This window comes from Hirsutella rhossiliensis (genome assembly GCF_020360975.1).
Source record: "Hirsutella rhossiliensis strain HR02 chromosome Unknown scaffold00012, whole genome shotgun sequence".
NCBI lineage: Eukaryota > Fungi > Ascomycota > Sordariomycetes > Hypocreales > Ophiocordycipitaceae > Hirsutella > Hirsutella rhossiliensis.
The window spans coordinates 1,974,921-1,996,511 of record NW_025408678.1 but is presented as its reverse complement, the minus strand read 5'-3'; the positions used below and the strand labels follow the sequence as shown (position 1 = coordinate 1,996,511).

The 21,591-nt window shown below is 43.9% G+C and overlaps 2 protein-coding genes across 2 annotated transcripts; one reads left to right on the top strand and one right to left on the bottom strand.

Moving 5' to 3' along the window:
- Positions 1-1,396: 1,396 nt before the first annotated feature.
- On the bottom strand, positions 1,397-2,875 carry HRG_09462 (kinase; the record flags this gene model as incomplete). The annotated part of the gene is made up of 2 exons (XM_044867933.1): positions 1,397-2,298; positions 2,365-2,875. 2 exons carry the CDS (start codon positions 2,873-2,875, stop codon positions 1,397-1,399), a joined length of 1,413 nt encoding a protein of 470 aa, XP_044717193.1.
- A 756-nt stretch (positions 2,876-3,631) lies between these two features.
- Positions 3,632-4,187, top strand: HRG_09461 (uncharacterized protein; the record flags this gene model as incomplete). The annotated part of the gene is made up of 2 exons (XM_044867932.1): positions 3,632-3,747; positions 3,821-4,187. 2 exons carry the CDS (start codon positions 3,632-3,634, stop codon positions 4,185-4,187), a joined length of 483 nt encoding a protein of 160 aa, XP_044717192.1.
- Between the last annotated feature and the right edge of the window lie 17,404 nt (positions 4,188-21,591).

Here is a 21,591-nt window from a genome sequence, read left to right as displayed (position 1 = left end):
GATATATAACTAAAACTACCTCTCTTCTTAACTAAATATATATAGTATAATAAAAGCAATATATATTAAAGATATAGCTAAGACGTCTATATAGGAGGGGAGATAATTATAAGAGCGCTACTAGGAGGTATAGGCTAATAAAGTACTCGGATATATAGTACTAATATATCGGTAGGGTATTAGTAGGGAATTATACCTACCCCGCTTATATATTATAGACCTCTCGCTACTATAACTAAAGAAGAAAAATCCCTCTTCCCGTAAGCTTTAGTCTTACGATAAGGAGAATATAATATATATAGCGCAGTACCTCTAGCTATCCCTACTACCTAACTAATCGTACCGTGATACGTGTTCCTTTATACTACTCTTTAGTAAGGTTAGCCGCAGCTTTAATAAGTAAAATTAGTAGCTTATAGCCTCCTAGCTTCGAATATAGTAGCTAGAGCATTAATTATATCGTCTATAGCCTTAAAAATAGAAAAAGGTCCCTTAGGACCCTAATAGGCGGTTCGTATAGATTAAATAAGTTATAAAGACGAAGAAATAGCTCGAGCGCACGCTTAAGCTGGCTGCCGCCGCCACAGCTAATTAGAACGTAGGATTTAAAGCTCTTTGCAATAGCTGGCAGCTAAAGTAGCTAGAAACACTAAATTTAATTATCGTGATATTAAAATGCGGCTTCAATTGCGTTTAGAATGTGCCTGCCTTGGTGCTGCGAAGGGTGCCGGAAGTGGGGGGTGCCGGAAGCTAGGTGTGCTGACTTATAGGTAAGCCCCGGGCGGAACAGCCATCCATCCGTCCATCCACAGGGCCCCCTGTTCCGTTGGAAGAGTCGACGCGCTTCACAACAAAGTTCATTCTCTCGCGTTAGTTCCATTTAAACTTATCGAATCTTCTACAACGCCTTTGTTGATCTAAGCATTCCTATACGCAATAAGCAAATCTCTTGAGCCTTCTTCTACCGGTACTCCTTTGCCGTCGTCAGGCGACTCAGGCGACTCTGGCCCTGTTCCCCATCTCGAGTGGGATGTGGTCTAGAGACAAAACGCGCCCGGGCACCAACGTATCAGCCGTCGGTGCCAAAAACACGTCCCTACATAATGGAGGCATGGAGCCGTGCCCCTTTCGAGGCACGGACCTCCGTGTCTGTATTGGCTCCCCGGCCGCGTGCAGAGCGCCCGGTCCACACAAGCTGGGGGGGTATGTCACACCTACAATCCAACCACTATGACTGCCAATTGCGCACCGCCTGTCGGAGCGCGTTCCAACTCTGCATGGCGTAACATCTCCCAAGCTATCACGTCAAGACCAGTTGCGTGGGGGTCTTGATTGAGTCCAGATGGACATTCGCAATGTGTTCTTATTTGTGAAAAGAACTACAGCCAATTTTTTGTCAATACCTGAGCTCATCGAGATGAAACCAAGGGTGATTAAGCATCTCCCTAGCTGTTGGACGCCTTGTCGTATCATAGACAAAGATCTTTGATAAGAGGTCGTAGAGCAAGGCAGCTTCCTGCTTTGGTATCTTGGGCAGAGCCTCAAGCAGCATGTCCCACTCGTCATTATAGCCGGACAGATAGACATTGTCTACCTTTATGGCTCTTGGGTTCCACACCATATCCGAGAAGCACCGGGGAAAAGGTTGGTGCTCATGCTCACGCCAAAACCTCCGCCTCGACTTCAGGTTGCCGGTCTGGACGACACGGGTCTTTGGTTCATCCCATATGTTATAAACCATATCTCGCAAGGACCTTTCGTCACCATCCCACCACTGCTCATGTGGTTTTCCTTTGTCAGCATCCTTTGTCGGATGCCCCTCGGGGTCCCACAGGGTACTATCCTGCCACTTACGCGGCATATCTTCCCCCAGAGTATGGATGATGTAGCTTAGCAGATCCGCCGGAGAAGTGACGTCAAAGGGGTTCGAAAAAGGGCCTTCTCCAGACCTAAGTCGAAATATGCAGCAACCGAGAGCCCAAACATCGCTCGCAGGACCAGCTGCCAGGCCTACTGCAACTTCAGGCGCTAGAAAATCGATGGGGGTACCTAGCATTTTCTGTGGCGGCGAAGAGGTAGGGTAGCATTGGTCGAAGTCAACGAGGTTGACGTCAGGACGGATGATATTTGATGGAGTAGACAGAAAGTCAATGCTCTTCACTATATATCGTGGCGCTTCAGGACCGGGTGTTATGCCAGACTCTGTCTCCAGCACACTCGTCGTCGGTTGGCCGAACAGGCGGTAGATGTCGCCTTCCTCATAGTGGTCGATGTCTAAAATGCTCAGGAGAAGGTTGCCTGTGGTTACATCTAGCGTTCTATTAGCTGTTATGCCAAACCCAAAGCGAGCACGAACCAACTTACCTCCATGACATAGGCCTCGTGAGTGGAGGTCTGCGACCGCTTTCGTGGCCTGATAAGCCACTCTGCGAGCGAGCCGCGCTGTGAGTCGGCAAGTGAGGCCATGCGATAGCTCGGACATCGACGGGCCGAGGACGGGCAGAACGAGGCATAAATGGCGCCCGTTTGGTCCGTCGAAGGAAAAGTGTCGGTGATGCTCCGCCACAAACTGTGCTCCGCTGTCCCGCAAGGCTGAGCGACTGATGACACTCTTTGTAGCAGTCGAAGCGGAATGCTCAGCATCAACGATTTTCAGAGCCACCCACTTTTCCTCATTCTCGTCTCGCGCAAGCCAAACAGTGGAAAACCCACCGGCGCCGAGCTTGTGTACAACTCTATAGCGTCCGTCATCATATCTGTCACCTAGGTGAACAGGATGAAAACCCCCGGGCTGGTATCTCTCTATGTCTTCCGTGTTGCCGACGCCCTGGGGGAGAAGGAAGCGTGTAACATTGTCTTCCTCAAGGTACGACATGTTCAAAGATGTCGGAGTAAAAAAAAGCTGGACTCTCAAGCGTAATGAATATGGAGAGAGGGGAGACGATCATACAAAAGTTGTAAAGATTCAGAAGGAACGGATGAGGGGCAAGAGATATTTTAGAGCAGATGACTCATTGAAGTTGTGGGGCCGAGGCCGCAATTTTGCACCTGACCACAGTACAGGCTATTTTCGGTGTGGGCGCCTACGCTGAACCCGTGTTCGCATCGACTTTTCGCGCCACTAGCCAATCGACACGCGGCTGGCTGCACTGGATGACCCACGACTTGCCCGCGCGGCAACATGCACCCTTGTTCGACCCACCGAGAGACACTCACGCTCAGCTTCCGGTCTATTTATGGGTATTGTTAATGGCGCAACCACAAAAGCCTAATGGCATGACTTCCCCATTTTTCTCACGGATGCGGGCATTTAATTGATTGGATCCTGCCAGCTCCCGCTATGGGGACCAGCTACAGGGCTCTAGGTGCCTAAGAGGATTCTATAAGTACTTCCGCATGTTAGCCACGGCCTGCATAGAAACAGCGTTCGTAGACCACGCCAGGTGTAGACGATATAATATAACTATATATTGCTACTCGTACGACCATAAATCTCCAATCGCACGTTTGCCCGCATGTTTCTTACGTGCGCCATCGTCTTTTACGCCGTCGATTGCGTGCCTGTTGCCTATTCGGCACTCCAACCACCTTCGCTTTCCTTTGAAAAACCCTCACAGCTTGCGCCTTCACAATGTCTGTACATGTTGAATGGGCATGCAGCACGCCGAACGGTGGCCTCGCAACCGCCATGGAGCGGCTGGCCCGCCAAATCGCCGAAGAAGGTGAATACTATGAAGTCGCCATCTTGTATGTATGCGCTTTAGGAGATTCGTTAGCCAGGTCAAGACGTCTCGGCAATCAGCCTGATACATTTCAATAGGAGCACTCCAAAGACGGCATCGGGCGGAAGATCGGCGAAGCCCCATTTTAAGGTCCGGCTGCTTGGCACGAATAACAGAAGTGAGGTAACCCACGAGCACCTCATCAAGATTGAACACCGAAGCGCGACGGGACATTCGTCGCGATATGTAACCAACCGGCAAGCTAGAGGTCCGGGCTACTCGTATGAGACATTAGTTGCAACCAATGGGCCACCTACTGGCTGCCCTAAAAGGCGTCGCCTTCAGAGAGAGGCAGAGGCGGCGGCTGGCGTCCCAGATGGATGGTATCCCGACCCACAGGCGGCGTATTCCGGAAAGGCTGAGCGGTATTTTGCAAATGGCCAGTGGACCGAGCACACACGTTGATTTGTGGGTGAGATGACAGATTTCCAGGTAGTGGTGGTGAGGGGTGAGACACGGCACCTTAAAAACCCTCCAAGTGTGTCTGGGTATCCAAGCTGTCCCTGGAATCGTGCAATCGCCTGGAGATCCTGTGTGTTAGTTTCGACGAGCACTCCTGCGCAAACATGTATGCTCTCCCTCAATTTTGTTGAATCTTCCTGAAAAATCACCGCATGATTTCGAAAGTAAATGTTTGGAAGGCGACGGTAGGAATTTCCACATGTGTACCGCATAAATGGCTGAATGTCTGACGAAGGTCCTCTGGTATAACCCCTTCGCCACGTTGGACTTGCGCTCATTCGGATTGTTCGACTCGCCCATAACTTTACATGAGTTCTCTATATGATATGGAATCCCTTGAAGTCGAAGTAGTCGCCTTCTTCAGGGATTAGATGGACGACATCCTCGTGACCGTTCGCAGCTGCACAGTTCAGTGACGTCCGAAAATGATGTCATGTTGGTCGCAATACTGAATAAACTGCCTCTTGTGGTGGGAGCCGTGGCAATCGAGAATTAATAAACGCTTCGAGCTTCTCGAGGTCTTTGTCGAATGTTTGTTAAAATAATGAAGCCATTCTAAGCTGATTTCGTCGTTTAAGTAGGTAACCGCTTAACGTAGGTCGGATGGCCGTGTCGGGGTCTAGTCCCGGTATTTGATACCATAAAGTTATATATATCTATCTAGATAGAATTAAGAAATATAGAATAGACTCTCCGCTTACTAAGATTGCCTCGATATTAGCGGTAGATTCTCTATTCTTAGGGATACTAAAATAATAAGCTCGCTTTCTTTTAGTAATAATTAGCTAATCCTTACTAACTTTAATACGTAATCCTATCTTATCTATATTCTAGATATCCTTAGGTAGTATAACCTTCTCTTAGATAACTTACTAGAGATTTTAGAAATAATAGGTAACTCTTATAAGGTCCTCCGATACCTAGCGCTCCTAAGTAAAGTATTTTTAGAGCTTCTTAAAGTAACCGTAACGCTTTAGAAAGTAAGAGGTTTACTTACTACCGATAACTAAATTAGCTTAACCGGATCGCTTACGTAAAATATTATTTACCGTATCGGTAATAAACTTAGGGCGCACCGTAAGGTTAATGTTATTAAGGCGATCGATATAGCGATATAATACTGCCTCTTCTAGGCTCGATAACTTTATATTCGTAGCTAGTCGGCCTACCTTAGGAGGACGGCCTTCGAGGCGGTAACGTAATCGATAGCGTAGAATACCAAATTATTAGGCTATATTAGCAACTTTTATATTAAGGATATTGCCTATATATTATATCGCTTCTAGAATACGCGCTTCTATATTGCTTAATATAAAATAAAGTAACGAGGGTAGAATAAAGCAGATTAAAGGCAGACGGTGAAAAATCTAGCTATTACGGTGTACCGGCTACTACGGTGTCTAGCACCAGCTTATAGAGCTGGTAAGGAACGAACGTGAAAATAAGTGTAGCGTGGCACGGGTACCCGTTGGCGGGGCCTCTAGCAGCCAACCAAGGGGCCCCTTCCCCTTAGTTGGGCGTAAAATTCCCGGACAGCCCTAAAACTCCCGGACGCGCGCTTACAGCCCCGCTATCGTAGCTGCTTCGTAATTAGTGCGCATTCCCACTAAAATATAAGAACGCGTGATGCGTAGCACGTATTTCAATGTCTTAATATATCCGTCGGGCTTAAGCCGACGGCCACGTTAAGGGCTATAGAGCTAGTTATAGACTCTCGCGATGCCCTTATATAAGGGCGGCGCCGTTAGACGCGCCGCGCGCTCCCTACAGCAGTTATAATACGGTAGGCGGCTTAGATCTTCGGTATACCGAGCTCTATGGTATAAGACGGCGTTAAGCGGCATCTACGATAGCTTTAGGGTCGCGTTCGAAGCTGTAGCCGGCTAAGGCTGCTCTTAGATAACGAAGACAATGCTATTACCGCCTATATAATATAGCTATAACGCTCTAGCTTCCTAGCGAGTAAGATATAGGTCGAATCGGCCGCTTTAACGCTCCTTTAGCGCTATAACCCTAACGCGAAGCTACTAAGCAGAAACTAGTATCGTTATTAGCTTTAGGACTACCTAGAGCTTCGAACTATATATTTAAAGGCCGTAGAGAAGTCTAGGAAGGTATTTAAAGCTAACGATATATTATACGTTAAGAAGTTCTTCTTAAAGCTTAAGGAGATTATTAGCTTATTCGGAATCGGCCCCTTAAAGGTCTAAAATAAAGACGATTATAGTATCTATATTAAAAGTCTATAAGAATATATTTACGTTATTATAGTATATATAACGCGTTATTTACGCCCTTAAGTCTCTAGCTTAGAGAATCGTAAGTCTTATACGCTTATTACCGCTACTAACGCGGTTAGGGATATAATCCCGCCTTAGCTAGTATTTAAGACCTTCCCTTATAAGTCTTAGGCCGAGATTAACGCCCCCGATAATATATAATTTATATAATCCGATATAAGCTTTAGTAATAGTAAAATAACGTTTAATTAGATTTACTAGTTTAATATATTATCTTAGAAGCGGTCTACCTATACCTAATATACCGGAAAGACCCTTAAGGAGTAGTTTAGTATAAATAAGTAGTATAGAAAGCCCGAATATCCCTTTAAAAGCAGAGCTACGCCTTATACTAGAAAATAAGTGAATTTATTATCTTTTTATTATTAATAGCTTTACTAGGTATATAGGCCTTAATTTTATCTAATATTATATTAAATTTAATATTATCGTTGCGGTATTCCCTTTACGTTTAACGTATATCCTTTATCTACTCGATATAGGCGTTTTCTAGCCTCTTAAGCACGTATAGTAGAAAATCGTATATAAATTTATCGAGTTAAGGGGGCTAAACTTTATAAGGCACGATTTCCTTAAGTCTTTCTAAGAAGGGTTTAAAGAGGGCTTCGTAGCGTATTATATTATAGGGGGCTTTAAAAAAATAAATATCTACCCTCCTATAGAGTAAGAAGCTCGTAGCCGAGCAGCTAAAGGCATTATAGGCTGTTAACCTAGCGTTCGCATCGCTCCTTCCTAAGGAAACACGCTTTTAATAAGCTGCCGATACTATATAAGACCTTCGAACGCGTCGAGATTATAAGCTCTCTAACGCGTAGTAGGCTTTCTAACGTCTCCTAGACTATTATAAAGGTATCTCTTCTTAGCTATATACTAGCTAAGTACTATAAAGACCGCCTATAATATATCGAGAAGATAAGCAGCCGCCCGAGGCGCGGTAAGGATATTAAGGCTACCGAGGGCACTTTCTATACTAGCGTTAGCCTAGAAGATATCCGTAAATCTTATAAATATACGCTTTAGCTTAAAGAAGAGAAAAATTAATATTAATAGCTCCTCCTAATACATAGCATTATATAGCGCGAGCGATAGTAGCTCCTTAACGAATACCGTAAAAATAAGGTATAGCTCGTAAACGGAAAGATAAAGAGACTAACTATTAAATAATAGCTTAACTTCGTCGGGAAGAGTAAGAGATTCCTTGCCCTAAAGAGTAGCGAAGTAGTATATAATAGACTCCTTAGACTACGAGACTAGTTTACGATCGATATAATACGCACGTAGCGTATAGCTACTAAGAAAGAAGCCGTTAATAAAGCTTACGCTTTAGCGCGGCCTCTATAGTTAATTTAATAGCCTTACCTTTAAAAAGAGCAGTCTATTAAGATTATTATATTATTAGAAAAGAAGCCTTAACCTAAGCCCTATAAAACAAGTAAATTAAACGAGCCTACGCTTAACGAGAATATATAAGAAGCCCTACTTAATTCTATACTATATACTGCCTCTTTAATAAGGTTAATAGTATATTAAGGTTATCGCCGCCGCCGGGAGCTACGCCGCTATCGCCGCCGCTAGTTATCCTAATACTACTTATTCTAGGGTAGAAGAAGCTTTAAGAGATCGTATAATACTTCCGAGCTTCTTAGGCCCCGAATTAAGATTAAGAAGGTATATAAATTAAGAAGAGCCGAATATATGCTATATACTTTAATATTAATACGTGCGCGCCTTAATACCGCGCAACGCTATATAATATATATTTTCTATATCGTTAATAGCCTTAATAAATAAAGGCGATTAGGTCTATAATTTATATATCTAGAATATTTATTTAGATATTTATAGGACGCTATAGCGGCTATTTGCCCGGATTTACTTACTAGGCGCGCGTTTAGGAGTTTTAGGGCTAGCTAGGAATTTTAGGCCTAACTAAGGGAAAGGGGCCCCTTAGTTAGCGATTAGAGGCCCTGCTAACGGGTATATTAAAGTATATAATATCGGCTATATAAGTATTAGTTATCGCGAAGCGTGGCCTAATTTCGTAGTTCTTAGAGATATCCCTTAGTATAAGGGACCTAGGAAGCTAAAAAATAGGTTTTAAGGAAGGAGCTAAAAGGAGGTGCAGAAAGGAGGGTAGGGGTATATAGGGAAGCAGAAGTAGCGATAGCTTCCTATAGAGGTAGCGAAAGATAAGACGGATATACCGGCAACGGCTAGAAAAGAGGGGAAAAACCAGTAAAAAGATCGGTAGTCGAAAGGATATTAATAGCTTCTTTAAGTAAGATCTTCTTTATTAATTAAGATGCTAGATAGGTATAAAGAGGGGCGTTAGATAGAGGAAAGAAGGATAATTAAGGCAATATAATAATCACTCCCCTACTATAATTACTGCTCCTATAAGAATTAAATCTCTCTGCCCTACCTATCCGACCCCTTACTTTTAATTTTACCTTTATATATTTTTATATACTTTTTATATCTCTCTACGTAAGAGTTATAAGCCTAGGAGGAATAGAATTCCTATACCTTCCGGCTGCTATAAAAGGCACCTTTCTTATATCCCTTATAGCTTCCTTTTACCCCTCTTATTAAAAAAGCCGATTTTTACCTAACTTTTCTACCCCTTCTCTTCCGCAATAATAACGAAAACCGACTCCTCTACCGTCCCTACGGTCTATAAGACGATTCTTATAGAGCCCTAAGATTAGGATAAGTAGGTAAAGGAGCTACGGGCTCGTATAGATAGAACTATCTATAATTTAGTCTTCTCTAATAAGTAGGACCCTCTCGAGCCCCCTCTTCGTCCTAGGGCAACGGAATTTATAGAGGGAGTATCCCTCTTCTCCGAGCTAACCTCCGTATAGCAGAGAGCTTTTTCTGCTGCCTTAGGTAACTACGAGAGTTACCGTAAGGAATACCTTTACGAAACGAAGCTGCTAACTACTACTCGTACGGCGATAACGGAATCCGTTAATACCGTAAAGCTAATTAATCTTTAAGAGGAAGAGACTCTTAGGTAGTAGCTTTTAAAGCTCGAGACCTTAATAGCTCCCTTAAGAGGTTATATAACTAACTGTATTAAGAAGACCTATACGGCCTACCTAGGAGCTTTTTCTACTAAGAACCTACTAGCTTCTTCGTAGCTAGCTAAGTATAAGAGTCTTTAACTATTATAGGTTATAGGCTTAGGCTACGGCCTAAGCCGTATAGTTACGTACGGAGGGCCGGATCCCGTATATATATATACGGGCTAGCCGCGCATAGGAGAGCTCTATATAGCTTATTAATATTATCCTATAGACAGCACCTACGTATACGCCTCTACCTACTCCGTGATAGTATAAGCTATTAATTAATAGATCTAATAGATATCTTTCTAGAGAGGGCGCCTCCCCCTCGAGGAAGTACTCCGCCCCTCCCTAGACGGATAGGAAGTATCGTAGCTATCCTAGAAGCGATTAAAAGCGCGACGGCTAGCGAGAAGGACGAGGTTCTCGCTATACTAAGGGAGCCGTCTACGAGACCGGCTTTAACCCCTACGACCTCTATAACGCTAGTTACGGCGGCGATACTACTAACGAGGAAGCCGCTCCCTTAGCCGACTTAGGACGGTAAGCTAGAGTCCTTTTACTTCTTCCTTAGCCGGCTATAGACGAAGTTTATAACTAACGAGAAATAGGGCCTAAATAGCTATCGCGATATAGCGTAGTATTCGCTCCTCTATACGCTGCCGGAGCCCTAGATATAGCGGATCTCCGGATTCTAGGATAAGGGCGGCCCTAGGGGTAGACGCGACCTATAAGACTTCTTCTAATACCTTATATATACGTTCGGCAACGTATAGGAGCGGGAGAAGGCGTAAGATAGGCTACGGACCCTTAAGTAGAGAGACGGATAAACCTTTAGCGAATTCCTTCCCGATTTCGAAAAGACGCTCTTATAGGCAGCGGGGACTATAGTATAGGAAGATAGCGCGAAGCTTATATAGCTATAGAATTCGATTACGCCGGCCCTACGAGAGCTACTTATCCCCGTAATTATACCTACTAACTACGGCGAGTATATAAGCCGGTTAATAAAGGTAGCTTAGGGCTATAAGTAGACGCCGCGTTTCTAAAAGCTCCGTAAGCGCACGCCGTATAGCGGCGACGGGATTACCGCCCCTCTATAAGATAAATAACCGGCTATCGATATAGACGGGGATACCCTAATATCGGCTACCTATATAGACTAGGCTAGACGCGGTAAGAAGACGCCGTCGACCACCCCCTATACCGCCCCGCACTCTAAGTAGCGGGCGAAGTAGGTAACGAGTAAGGAAATCGGGAAGAGGAAGGCTAACGGCTGCTACCTACGTTACGGAGTATCTACGTACTTTATATTAAAATGCCCCTTCTTTTTAGCTAAGCGGCCTATAGTAGTTTAAGTAGCGAAGATAAAACCGCTCCTCGCCTTAGACGATAAGGAGGACTCTGCCCCCCTAGGCCTAGAGGAAAAAGAGTAGCTCTAGAGTAAAGACGGGCTCTAGAGCCCTAATTACTAGTACTAGTAAAGGAAAAGGAAGAATTATCCGCCTATATAAAAGAGGAGCTTACTTTAATATAGGTTATAATTAATAACTCCTTACCTATTGCCGCCTTTATAGATAAGGGCTATTAGTACTACGCCGTAGTTAACGAGGCGCTTACGCGAGAGATATAAGTGCTAGTAGAAAAGATCGCCCTAAGGCGAGTAAAGGGCGCCTTAGGCGCGATAAAGGGTGCGGTAATTAAGGGTATTATATAGCTAGCTATAGAGGTCGACGGTTACTATAAGCTTATCGTAGCCTATATAATCCCTTAACTAGAGTTTCCCTTAATCCTCGGGAAACCCTAGTTATTATATATAGAGTTATACTCGGTTCTATACTAAAGGAAGCTATAGTTTAGGCCTATATAACGGTAGGTCCGCTACGACGACGGTTCTATAAGCGTAGGACTAAGCGTATAAGCTTTATACTTAGTATAAGAAGTCCTTGCCTCTATCTTTATAGGAACCGTATAACGGGTAAAGTAGGGGCAAGGCCGGGCAGCGGCTAATATAGCGGTCTACGTAGTTAGCTTAGCGGATATCGATAAGGCCCTCTAAATAAAGAAGCTAAAGTCGCCCTCTAAGCTATAGCAATAGATACCGGAGCGCTTTTACGACCTCCTACCGCTATTTAAGTCCTAGGAAGCGGATAAGCTTAACCCGTATAAGCTAGGGGTAGACTATAGGATCGTACTCTATACTAATAAGAAGGGGCAGGAACTACCTATACCGTTCGGACCGCTATATAGTATATTATACGCGGAGCTACTAGTACTAAAGAAGACGCTAAGGGACCTCTTAGATAAGGGTTTTATTTAAGTAAGTAGCTCCGAAGTAAGAGCGCCGGTCTTATTTATACGTAAACTAAGGGGCGGGATACGGTTCTATTACAACTATAGGGCCCTAAACGCAATTATAAGGCCGGACCGCTACCCCTTGCCCCTAATCTTAGATACGCTCTATAACCTTTCGAAGGCAAAGTAGTTTACGAAGCTAGATATAAAATAGGCGTTCTATAAGGTACGGATCTTAGAGGGTAACGAGTAGAAGACGGCGTTCTATATACGCTATAGCTTATTTAAGTAGCTTATAACGCCCTTTAGCCTCTTAAGAGCGCCCGCTACCTTCTAGCGTTATATTAATAACGTACTTTAGGACTTCCTCGATAAGTTCGCCTCTATATACGTAGATAATATCCTTATCTATATAAGCGGCTCTTATAAGGACTATATATAGAAAGTACGGAGGGTCCTAAAGCGCCTCTAACTTTATAGGCTCTACCTCGACCCGGATAAGTATAAATTTAAGGTTAAGAGGGTTAAGTACCTAGGCTTTATTATCTACGTAGGCGTAGGTATATAAGCGGACCCTATAAAGATCTAGGCGATTTAGGACTAAGCTGCCCTAACTATATAAATAGGCGTATAGAGCTTCCTTAGGTTCGCGAACTACTATAGGATATTTATTAAGGGCTTCTCCTATATTATAATGCCCTTAAATAAGATTACTAGGAAGCGGACCGCCTTTCGCTAGGGGCCTATATAGAAAGGAGCGTTCTATACGCTTAAGGACCTATTCTCTTAAGCCCTAGTACTACTTTAGTAGGACTTCGACCGGTCTACGTTAGTTAAAGCGGACTATAGCGGCTAGGTACTCGGAGGAACGCTCTCCTAAGAGGTAGATAGGCGGAAGTAACTAGTAGCGTTCTACTCCTATAAGCTAACCCTAGTAGAGCGGAATTACGCTATTTATAATAAGGAGATACTAGCGATTATTAGCTACCTCGAGTAATAGTAAGCGGAGCTCCGGAGCTATAAGAGCTTCGAGGTTCTTATAGACTATAGGAACCTCGAGTACTTTATAACTCGCTAGCACTTCTTAGAGCGGTAAGCCCGCTAAGCGGAGTATCTCTTACGCTTTAACTTCTCGATTAAGTACCGCCCTAAGCGGGACTCCGCGGTCTTAGACGCGCTTTCTTAGAGGGATTAAGACCGGCCGATAGGAGCGGATATCGAGGCCTAGGATCTATAGCTTATCCCGTAGGAAGTACTACGGACTTATATAGGAGCTTCCTTAGTAGAGGAAGACGCGGTACTAGCGAATAAGCTTCCCCCCGCGCCCTTACCTCGGTCTAGCGAGGAGGGATAGACCGGCCTAGGGGCGCGCGCGGCGAGAGTATTCTAAGATAAGGCCCTTTAACGCTTATAGGATAAGATAGCGGCTCTAGACCGTACCTACGAGGGCGTGCGCCGCGCTATTAAGTCCGGCGCTCGACGCCTAGATCCGAAGCTAAAGCTAAAGGTATAGGTAGCCGACTACTATATCGACCTATAGGGGCATCTACGCTAGCGGGGGAGACTATAGGTACCGGGCGCACTATATACTATAGAAGCTAAGGAGAAGGAGGGACCGCCGGAGCTAGATAAACGGAACGAGCTCCGAGGGAGGCTAGTCTAACTTATTTATAACTCTAGCATCGTAGGTTACCTAGGTAGATAAGGCATAGTAGTAGGCCTTACGAGGGACTTTTACTAGCCCCTCCTATAGTACTACGTTTATTGCTTCCTCTATAACTACGATATCTATAGCTATACGAAGATCTAGAGGGTATAGCTTAAGGGGCTACTTAAGTAGCTTCCGGTACCCGACCGGTTCTATATATATATATAGATAGACTTTATAACGGACCTCTTACTTATAAAGGGCGGCAACCGCTATATATAGGTAATTAAGGACCGACTTAGTAAGTCTATAGTATTAAAGCTAATACTATCTATAGATATAGAGTCCTATATAGAGCGCTTCTTATAGTACTAGGCCCGCTTATATAGCTAGCTAGCCTCTATTATAAGCGATAGGGGATCGAATTAAACTAGCCGCTTTTAGTAGTACCTATACTAGCTACTTTAGATTACGTAGCTACTTAGTATAGTATATTACCTATAAACTAATAGAGGGCCTAAGAGGGTTAACTAAGAAGCGTAGGCTTACCTATAGGCTATTATAGCCTATAACTAAGTAGACTAAGACTAGTAGCTCCCCGCGGCCTAACTTACGTTAAATAGTAAACTATATACCTCTATTAAGATAGCCCCTTTCTTTATAATATATAGCTTCGAACTACCCTTACTAGTTCCCTTTACTATAAACGTAGTAGCGGAGTAGTATAGTAATTCGTTATCGGAGGGCCGCGCCTCCGCGTTTATACGAAAGCTATAGGAGACTACGGATTATTACTAATCCGCGATAGCCGCCGCGGTATAAGATTAAGAGCGGTACGTTAATAAGACTAGGGCCCTAGTAGATAAGTTCGCGGTAGGAGATAAGGTATAGCTAGACCTCTATAACTATAGGTCGGTATAATTAAAGAAGAAGCTTAACTAGCTATACGCGAAGTTTACGGTACGGAGGGTTATTAGCCCGTAGGTTATAGAGCTCGATAGTCTCTTAATAAGGGTCTATAATAAGATTAACGTAGACCTCTTTCGTAGAGCCTCCTTTAACCCGCTACCTAAATAAGAAGTAGCGGACGCCTAACCGCCTATAATTAAGGTAGAGGGAGAGGACGAGTTTAAGGTTAAAGAGATATAGGCCGCGCGCTAGAAAAAGGTTAGTAAAGGGAAACGCCGGGAGGTCCTCGTTAAGTAGCGCGGGTATCTCGACCCTACGTAAGAACCTATACGTAAGTTTACGGGAACTATAGCCCTCGATAAGTTTAAAGCCTTATTTAAAACGATAGATAAGAACGATAGACTAGCGGACTACTAATAGTAGCCTAGGCTAGGACTATAAAGTAGGTAAAGCGGAGTAGGTAGTTATAATAACGCGAGCGTAATTATATAAGCGGAGATAAAAATAGCGTTTATTTTAGAGTAGAGCCCTTAGACTACCTAGACCTACTCCTTATCCTTATCGTCGTTCTTATCCTTATTCTCGTCGTCCTCCTCTACCTTATTAGCGGCGGCGGCGCTCTCTAGGGCGCTTAGGCGGCCCTCTAGGCCCGCGAGCTAGTCGGCGGCAGCGGCGGCTCTAGGGGCTCCGGGGGCAAGGGGGGCCCGGCTAGTAGTAGCGGCGGGGGCGGCGGCGGGCACGGCTAAGGGGACCGCCGATAGGGCGACGGAGGCAGTATCCCTAGTGCCGGGAGAGTTAGTAGCGGAAGTAAAAGAGCTAGATAAGAGGAACTTACTTAGGGACGAGGCCCTAGCGCTCGAGGGCGCGGAGATTACGGTAGGCGGCGGCGGCGGCGGTAAGGCGCTTCTTAGTAGCCCCCCATGCCTGCCCGTGCGCGCCGGCCTTCTAAGCCGACGCCGTAGTGAGTAGGACGGGAGGCGCCGCCTTATAAGCGCGGCCGGCACGCGCGTACTAGTAATAACTACCGCTATAGCGGCGCCCGACTTAGTCGGCGTAGGGGAGCTCCTACGACGCGCACCGTATATAGGGGGCCGCGCGGGCGGCTCTAGCCTATACTTAGCGTTTATACTTTAAGAAGTTAGCGGAAAATAGCTACCACGCTCGCTAGGCAGCGGACTTACGGGGGTAGTAGTAGCGGAGGCGGGGGCAGAGGGGCCGGGCGTCACGGCCGGCGGCGGGGACGGCGTCGTTACCCGGAAGGGCGACGTAAGGGCGGCTAGCGTAGTAGAGGTAGAGGCGGCGGCGGTGGGCGCGGTCGCGGGGGCGCGGGCAGGAGCGGGGGCGCGGGTAGGAGCAGCGGCAGCGGCGGAGCCGTCGTCGGCCGTGCCTAGCACGGCGTCGACGAACGACCTGCATACCCGAGAAGAGGAAGCAGGGGAGGGGGAGGCAGATATATCTATCGCGGAAGTTAGTATTATAGATTACGGCCTCCCGCTCTATAGGGCGGAGAACTTACTAGTTAAAGTTATTATTATTAGGGCTATTATTACTACTATAGCTATTACTATAAGTATATATTAATAAAGCGGCCTATATAGCTAGGAACGAACTAACGCCTTAGGTAGAGCGGAACTTACTTATTACTACTACTACTACGGTTAAAGAAGGAGGAGAAGGAAAGGAAGGAGGAAGGGGGGGATGCCGCCTTATATACCCCTAGGTAGAGGAGGCTGCCTAAGGCCGAGGGGACGGGCAACCTAAGGCTTACGTAGGTCCGGGCCGGCCGCCGGCTACCTAGGGGCGTATATAATAGGTTGCGCCCCTATTTAAACGGCTAGCCGGCCGATAAGTATAGAGCCTAGTTCCGGCTACCCGGGCTAATAGGCGCGGGGATAATAGGGCTAGTAGGGCTAGCACGATTAACGGAAAAGGGTAGGGTAGAGCTAGCGGCACGGGCCCTATAGTACGGAAGCTATTAATAGGGCAACGCCGCGCCGCGCTCGAGGGAGGGCATTATATAAGAGTCTTTAACTATTATAGGTTATAGGCTTAGGCTATAGCCTAAGCCGTATAGTTACGTATAGAGGGCCGGATCCTATACGTATATATACGGGCTAGCCGCGTATAAGAGAGCTCTATATAGCTTATTAATATTATCCTATAAACGGCACCTACGTATACGCCTCTACCTACTCCGTAATACTAAGTAGGAAGAAATCCTTAAAGAAGCTAACTAATACTTCCTTATAAAAGCTCTTTCTAGCTAGTAGCTATAGGATATATCTCTACTAATAAAGCCTATTAGTAACGGTTACTTAACTATCTTTCGAGAAGCTAGCTAGGAACTAGATAAAGAGGCTGCTAGAGTATAATAGTAAGCAGTCTTATTCCTTTATAGCTAGTACTCGACCTAGATAGCTCGACCTATAGCTGCTATAGCCCTTATTACTGCGGCCCCCGCTACTGCTATTGCGGCTGTTGCTCCTTTAGCTCCTCCTCCCTCGAGAGCCTTAACACCGTTATTAACGGCTGCCCCGGTCCCGGCCCCGGCTCCGCCTCTTACTCCGGGCCCAGCCCCGGTCCCGTTAGTTAGACAGGCCCGACTAGTCCCCTAATAGACCTTTTAGTCTATTAGTCGAAAAATTAGGGAACTAGTCGAAATTAAACCTCTTCGTTAAAATTAGCAATAAGGGGTAAAAAGGGGAGGTTTTTAAGCAGACCTTTTTTAGATCGGGACGAGGATTCCTCGAAGAAATAAAAGACTAAATAACGAAACGGCTGCCTAGTATATAAATCCCTAGGTTATCGATTATTATAATACTAGTAGGTCTTTAAGGAAAACCGACCTAAAGGATTTAACCCTTTAAAGAGGCTATAAGAAACGATATAATAGTCTCTTAAGGAGGACCCCTCGCTATAGAAGAAGATAGATAAGATTTAAGTTACTAAGAAATAGTAACTAACGCCGCTGCCCTTATTTAAGCCGTAAATTTAAGGGAAAATCGTTAGTATAGTAAATCTAGTATTCGTCTTCCCTACGGACTAGTAAGACTAACTGTTAGGACCCTCCGACTATCCCCTATAAAAATCAGCTATCCTTAACTCTAGTACTTCCCTTAATATTTATAATATACTCTTATAATTCCGGTCCTTTAAGAAGGTATAGAGGGAATATCTTATTGCCGGGGAATTAACTATATAGATAGAGAGATATAGAAGGGTGGATTTTACGATAAAATTACCTAATAGGTCTTTACGAATTCTTCGACGAAAAAGGGTAGCTTTTTACCCTTAATTTTTAACGAGCCTAATTTCCTTCCGCTTTCTTTAAGAGGAAGGAATCTTTTAGGATACGACGTCTAAGCTTACGAGGCTAGTCTAGAAGAATTAGACTATTAGGCTTATCGAGGAGAAATTCGGTTAATTTATTCTCGAATTCCGACCTATCCTTAGGAAGGAATCTCTTAAGAAGTTAGCTTTCCTTGCTAGGAGGAATAGGTCTACTATAAAGGACCCTCTTCCGGCAGCCTAAGGAGACGGCATTCTTTAGCACGTACGACTTAGTTACCCGGGCCCCCTAGCTTTATATAAGCTAGGCTAATAATAGGGCGTATAAATAAGGGGCCTAAAGACCGTCGAATGCGAATACTATAGCTAAGGGAAGACTAAGAGACGAATTTCTAGACGAACGCCTTTACGGCCGGACCAGCCGTATAAGGAAATTTAGGTCGACTAGACCGACGTCTCTAGGGATTAGGAAAGCTTCGTTAGGGTAATGTTTTTTATAGACGCTTTTTTAGGGATAGTTTTCCCTTATTTCTTAGGGACCTACCTAAGTAAGTATAACTAGTCTACCCTCTAAGACTTCGTTAACTAGATAAAATCCTACTTTAGCTACGAGGTAAAGAAGATACGGTCTAACGGAGAGCTATTTATAAAGGATATCTTAAATTAGCTTCGAAAAAGGGGCATTTTACCCCTCCCGTTAGCACCGAATACCTAGGCCTAGAACGGAGGGGCAGAAAGATTAAGGGGTACTATAATAGAAAGGGCCCGTACGATAAGACTTACTATAAGGCTTCTATATAACCTTTAGAGGGAAGTCGTTAAGACCGCTTATTACCTTTAGAACCGGACCCTAAGGGACCCTAGGGGACTAAGGGACTATAGGGACCTAGAGACCCTTTTTAAGAACTAAGGAATAGACTAGAAATCCCCCCTTAAGCTCTTTACGAAAAAGAGGGCCTCGCTAGCCTACCTCTATGCCTATAGCTATAAGGTATACGTAATAACTACCGATATATAGCTAAAAAGGAAGAAGAAAAGAAAGCTTAATCTAAGAGCCTTTATTAGTTACCTTATTAGTTATAATTCTACGAATATCTTCTAGATCTAGATTCCTCTTCTATAGAAGGTTATTTCGACTAAGGATATAATTTTCGACGAATCTAGCTTCTTCGATAGAAAGAGGGATTAATAGCCCCTCTTACTCTCTTAACGTTAGCTAATTTAGAAGAACTAAATTCCCCCTTCCTAATAGTCTTAAGATCTTAAGGTATATAAGCAAAAGCGGAATTTTAGGAAATTAAGGAATTACGTAAGACTACGTAATAGAGGGGAAGAAGGAGTATAAGGTAGGATTTTCAACGGAATTTATTAGTAGTATATTAGTATATAGAAGAGGTATTAAAGTTAATTATTCTATCTCTATCTACTAGCGGACATACTATCTTATATAGACAATTATAGCTAAACGGAAGAACCTTTTAGGACTAGATTTAGGCTGCCGTATAGCCCTAAGACTAGGGAATTCCGTGATACCTCGAGTAAATCTAGAAGTGTCTTAGTTCTACTAATATTCGTGTTTAGAGGAGGTTGGTCGTGCCGGTGTTCTTAAGAGGTCTTAGCTAGTATTCTAAGCTAGCTCTGTTCCTTCGATTCCCGATTATACGATAACCGGCAATCCGTTTAATGCATAATAACATGCAAAATAACGAGCGATTCTTGCTCTATAGGATAAGATTTTGTCTATAATTAATATACTACTTATTAGCTTATATAATCGGGAGAGTATATTATAGCTGCTTTATTTATAGTAGGAACACTGTTCCTTATATAAGAAGAGGCCCTAGACGAGGAAATAGAAAAAGAAACCGACGTCGAAGTAGTCGAGGATAACGCTAACTTCGAAGAAAAAGAAGAGGAAGCTACTAGATTAGATAATCTAGACGAAGAAGGAGACTATAGGAAAGCGGTAGAGCTAGAATACGCCTACCTCCCTACGCCTCCTCTTATAGAATAAGAAGAAGATCTAGAAGTAGCTTTTTTAGTTAGTCTTCCTATCTCGGCCCCTAAGGGGGTAGGAAAGGCACCTCTCTCGAAGGATTACCCGGCTACCTTTTTATCCCTACTTCGAGAAGCAAAGGAAGGTATAGGGCCCGATATAGATACTAAAGAAGACTAACCTCTCCCCTATTTCGATCGTTTTTCCGACTTCTACCTAACGCTAATAGAAGACGGTTCCTACGGAGCGTTTATAGTAGGCCGGCTCTTTAAGCTATAGCTATTAGCAAGGAAGGTATATAAAAGAGACCTCCCGGACCTACTAGCAAACTAGAAGTAGCTAGAAAAGCACCCCTTTAGAGACTAGTTTTTCTAGGCCTAGAAAGACTACCTAGCCTTATACGAAGAGATAGGGTCTTTCGAAGAGGTCCTTAAGGAAAAGGTAAGAGGAAAATAGGTCCTTAGCTATAGGTAGGTCTTTATCTATAAGACTAATAAACACGGCTTCCTTTAAAAGTATAAAGCCTAGCTAGTTATCTATAGGAATTAATAGGAAAAGGGGGATCTACCTACTAGGGCAACTACCTTAGTAGGGATATCTTTTCGGACCCTTATAGCTATAGTAGCAGAATTCGACCTCGAGCTCGATTAGATAGATATAGTTAACGCCTTTATTAACTACCCTCTTAAAGAAAAAGAAGTTATCTATATACGACTTTCTCTTAGTTTCTAATAACTAAGAAAGGTTCTATAGCTTAGGAAAGCTTTATACGGACTACGAAGATTACCCCTTCTTTAGTAATAGTATTTAATAGGTTCCCTTAAAGCCCTAGGCTTTAAGAAAGTCCCTTAGGAACCGTATATAATATAAAAGGGTAAAATCATAGTCTTCTTCTATATCGACAATATTATCTAGGCCTACCTAAAAGAAGAAGAGGCTACTACTAAGGAGGCTATACGAGGCTTATAATAAAGGTATAAGATAACTAAGCTAGGGGAGCTAAAGTAGTTCCTAGGGATACGAATCCTTCGGAATAGGTCCTAACGGACTATCTAGCTTACCTAAGACGCCTATATCGATAAGGTCGCTTATAAATTCCTCCTTAATTCCCTTAATAAGAAACTTCCCTCTACGCCTATATTAAACGAAGAGCTTTTGCCTAATCCGTCCTTTTAAGCTAGGGAGTAAGAGAAACACTAATATTAATAGAAGGTAGGCTCCCTGCTTTTTTCAGCTATTTCTACTAGACTAGATATCTCTTTTACGGTCTCCTAGCTAGCTAGGTATAACTAGAATCCTAGCCCTAGGCATTAAGAAGTAGTAGATAGAGCTATCCTTTATCTCTATTTAACGAGATTATATAGTCTACGCCTAAGAGGGCAGGGAAGGAAATAAGCTACCGAAATCTTCCTTTATTTAAGCGATTCGTCCTTTACGGATAATTCCTTAGATAGAAAGAGCTTATAAGGGTATATTATATCCCTTTTTAGAGGAACTATTACTTAGAGAGCTTCGAAGTAAGCTACTATTACGACTTCTAGTATAGAGGCAGAGCTACTAGCTCTTTTAGAAGCGTTAAAAGAAGCGATTTTCCTTAGCCGGCTACTAATATCGTTACGACTATAAATTCCGTCCCCGTTAGCTATAGAATACGATAATATATAGACTATATAAATTCTTATAGAGGAAAATAGTAAGTTATCGACCCGGCTATAGTATATCGATATCTACTAGTATTAGTTACGCTAAGAGGTCTAAAGGGGACTTATTTCCGTCCGTTAGGTTCTAACGGCATCGATAAAAGCCGATAGTCTTACGAAGCCCTTACCGAAGTAGAAGCTAG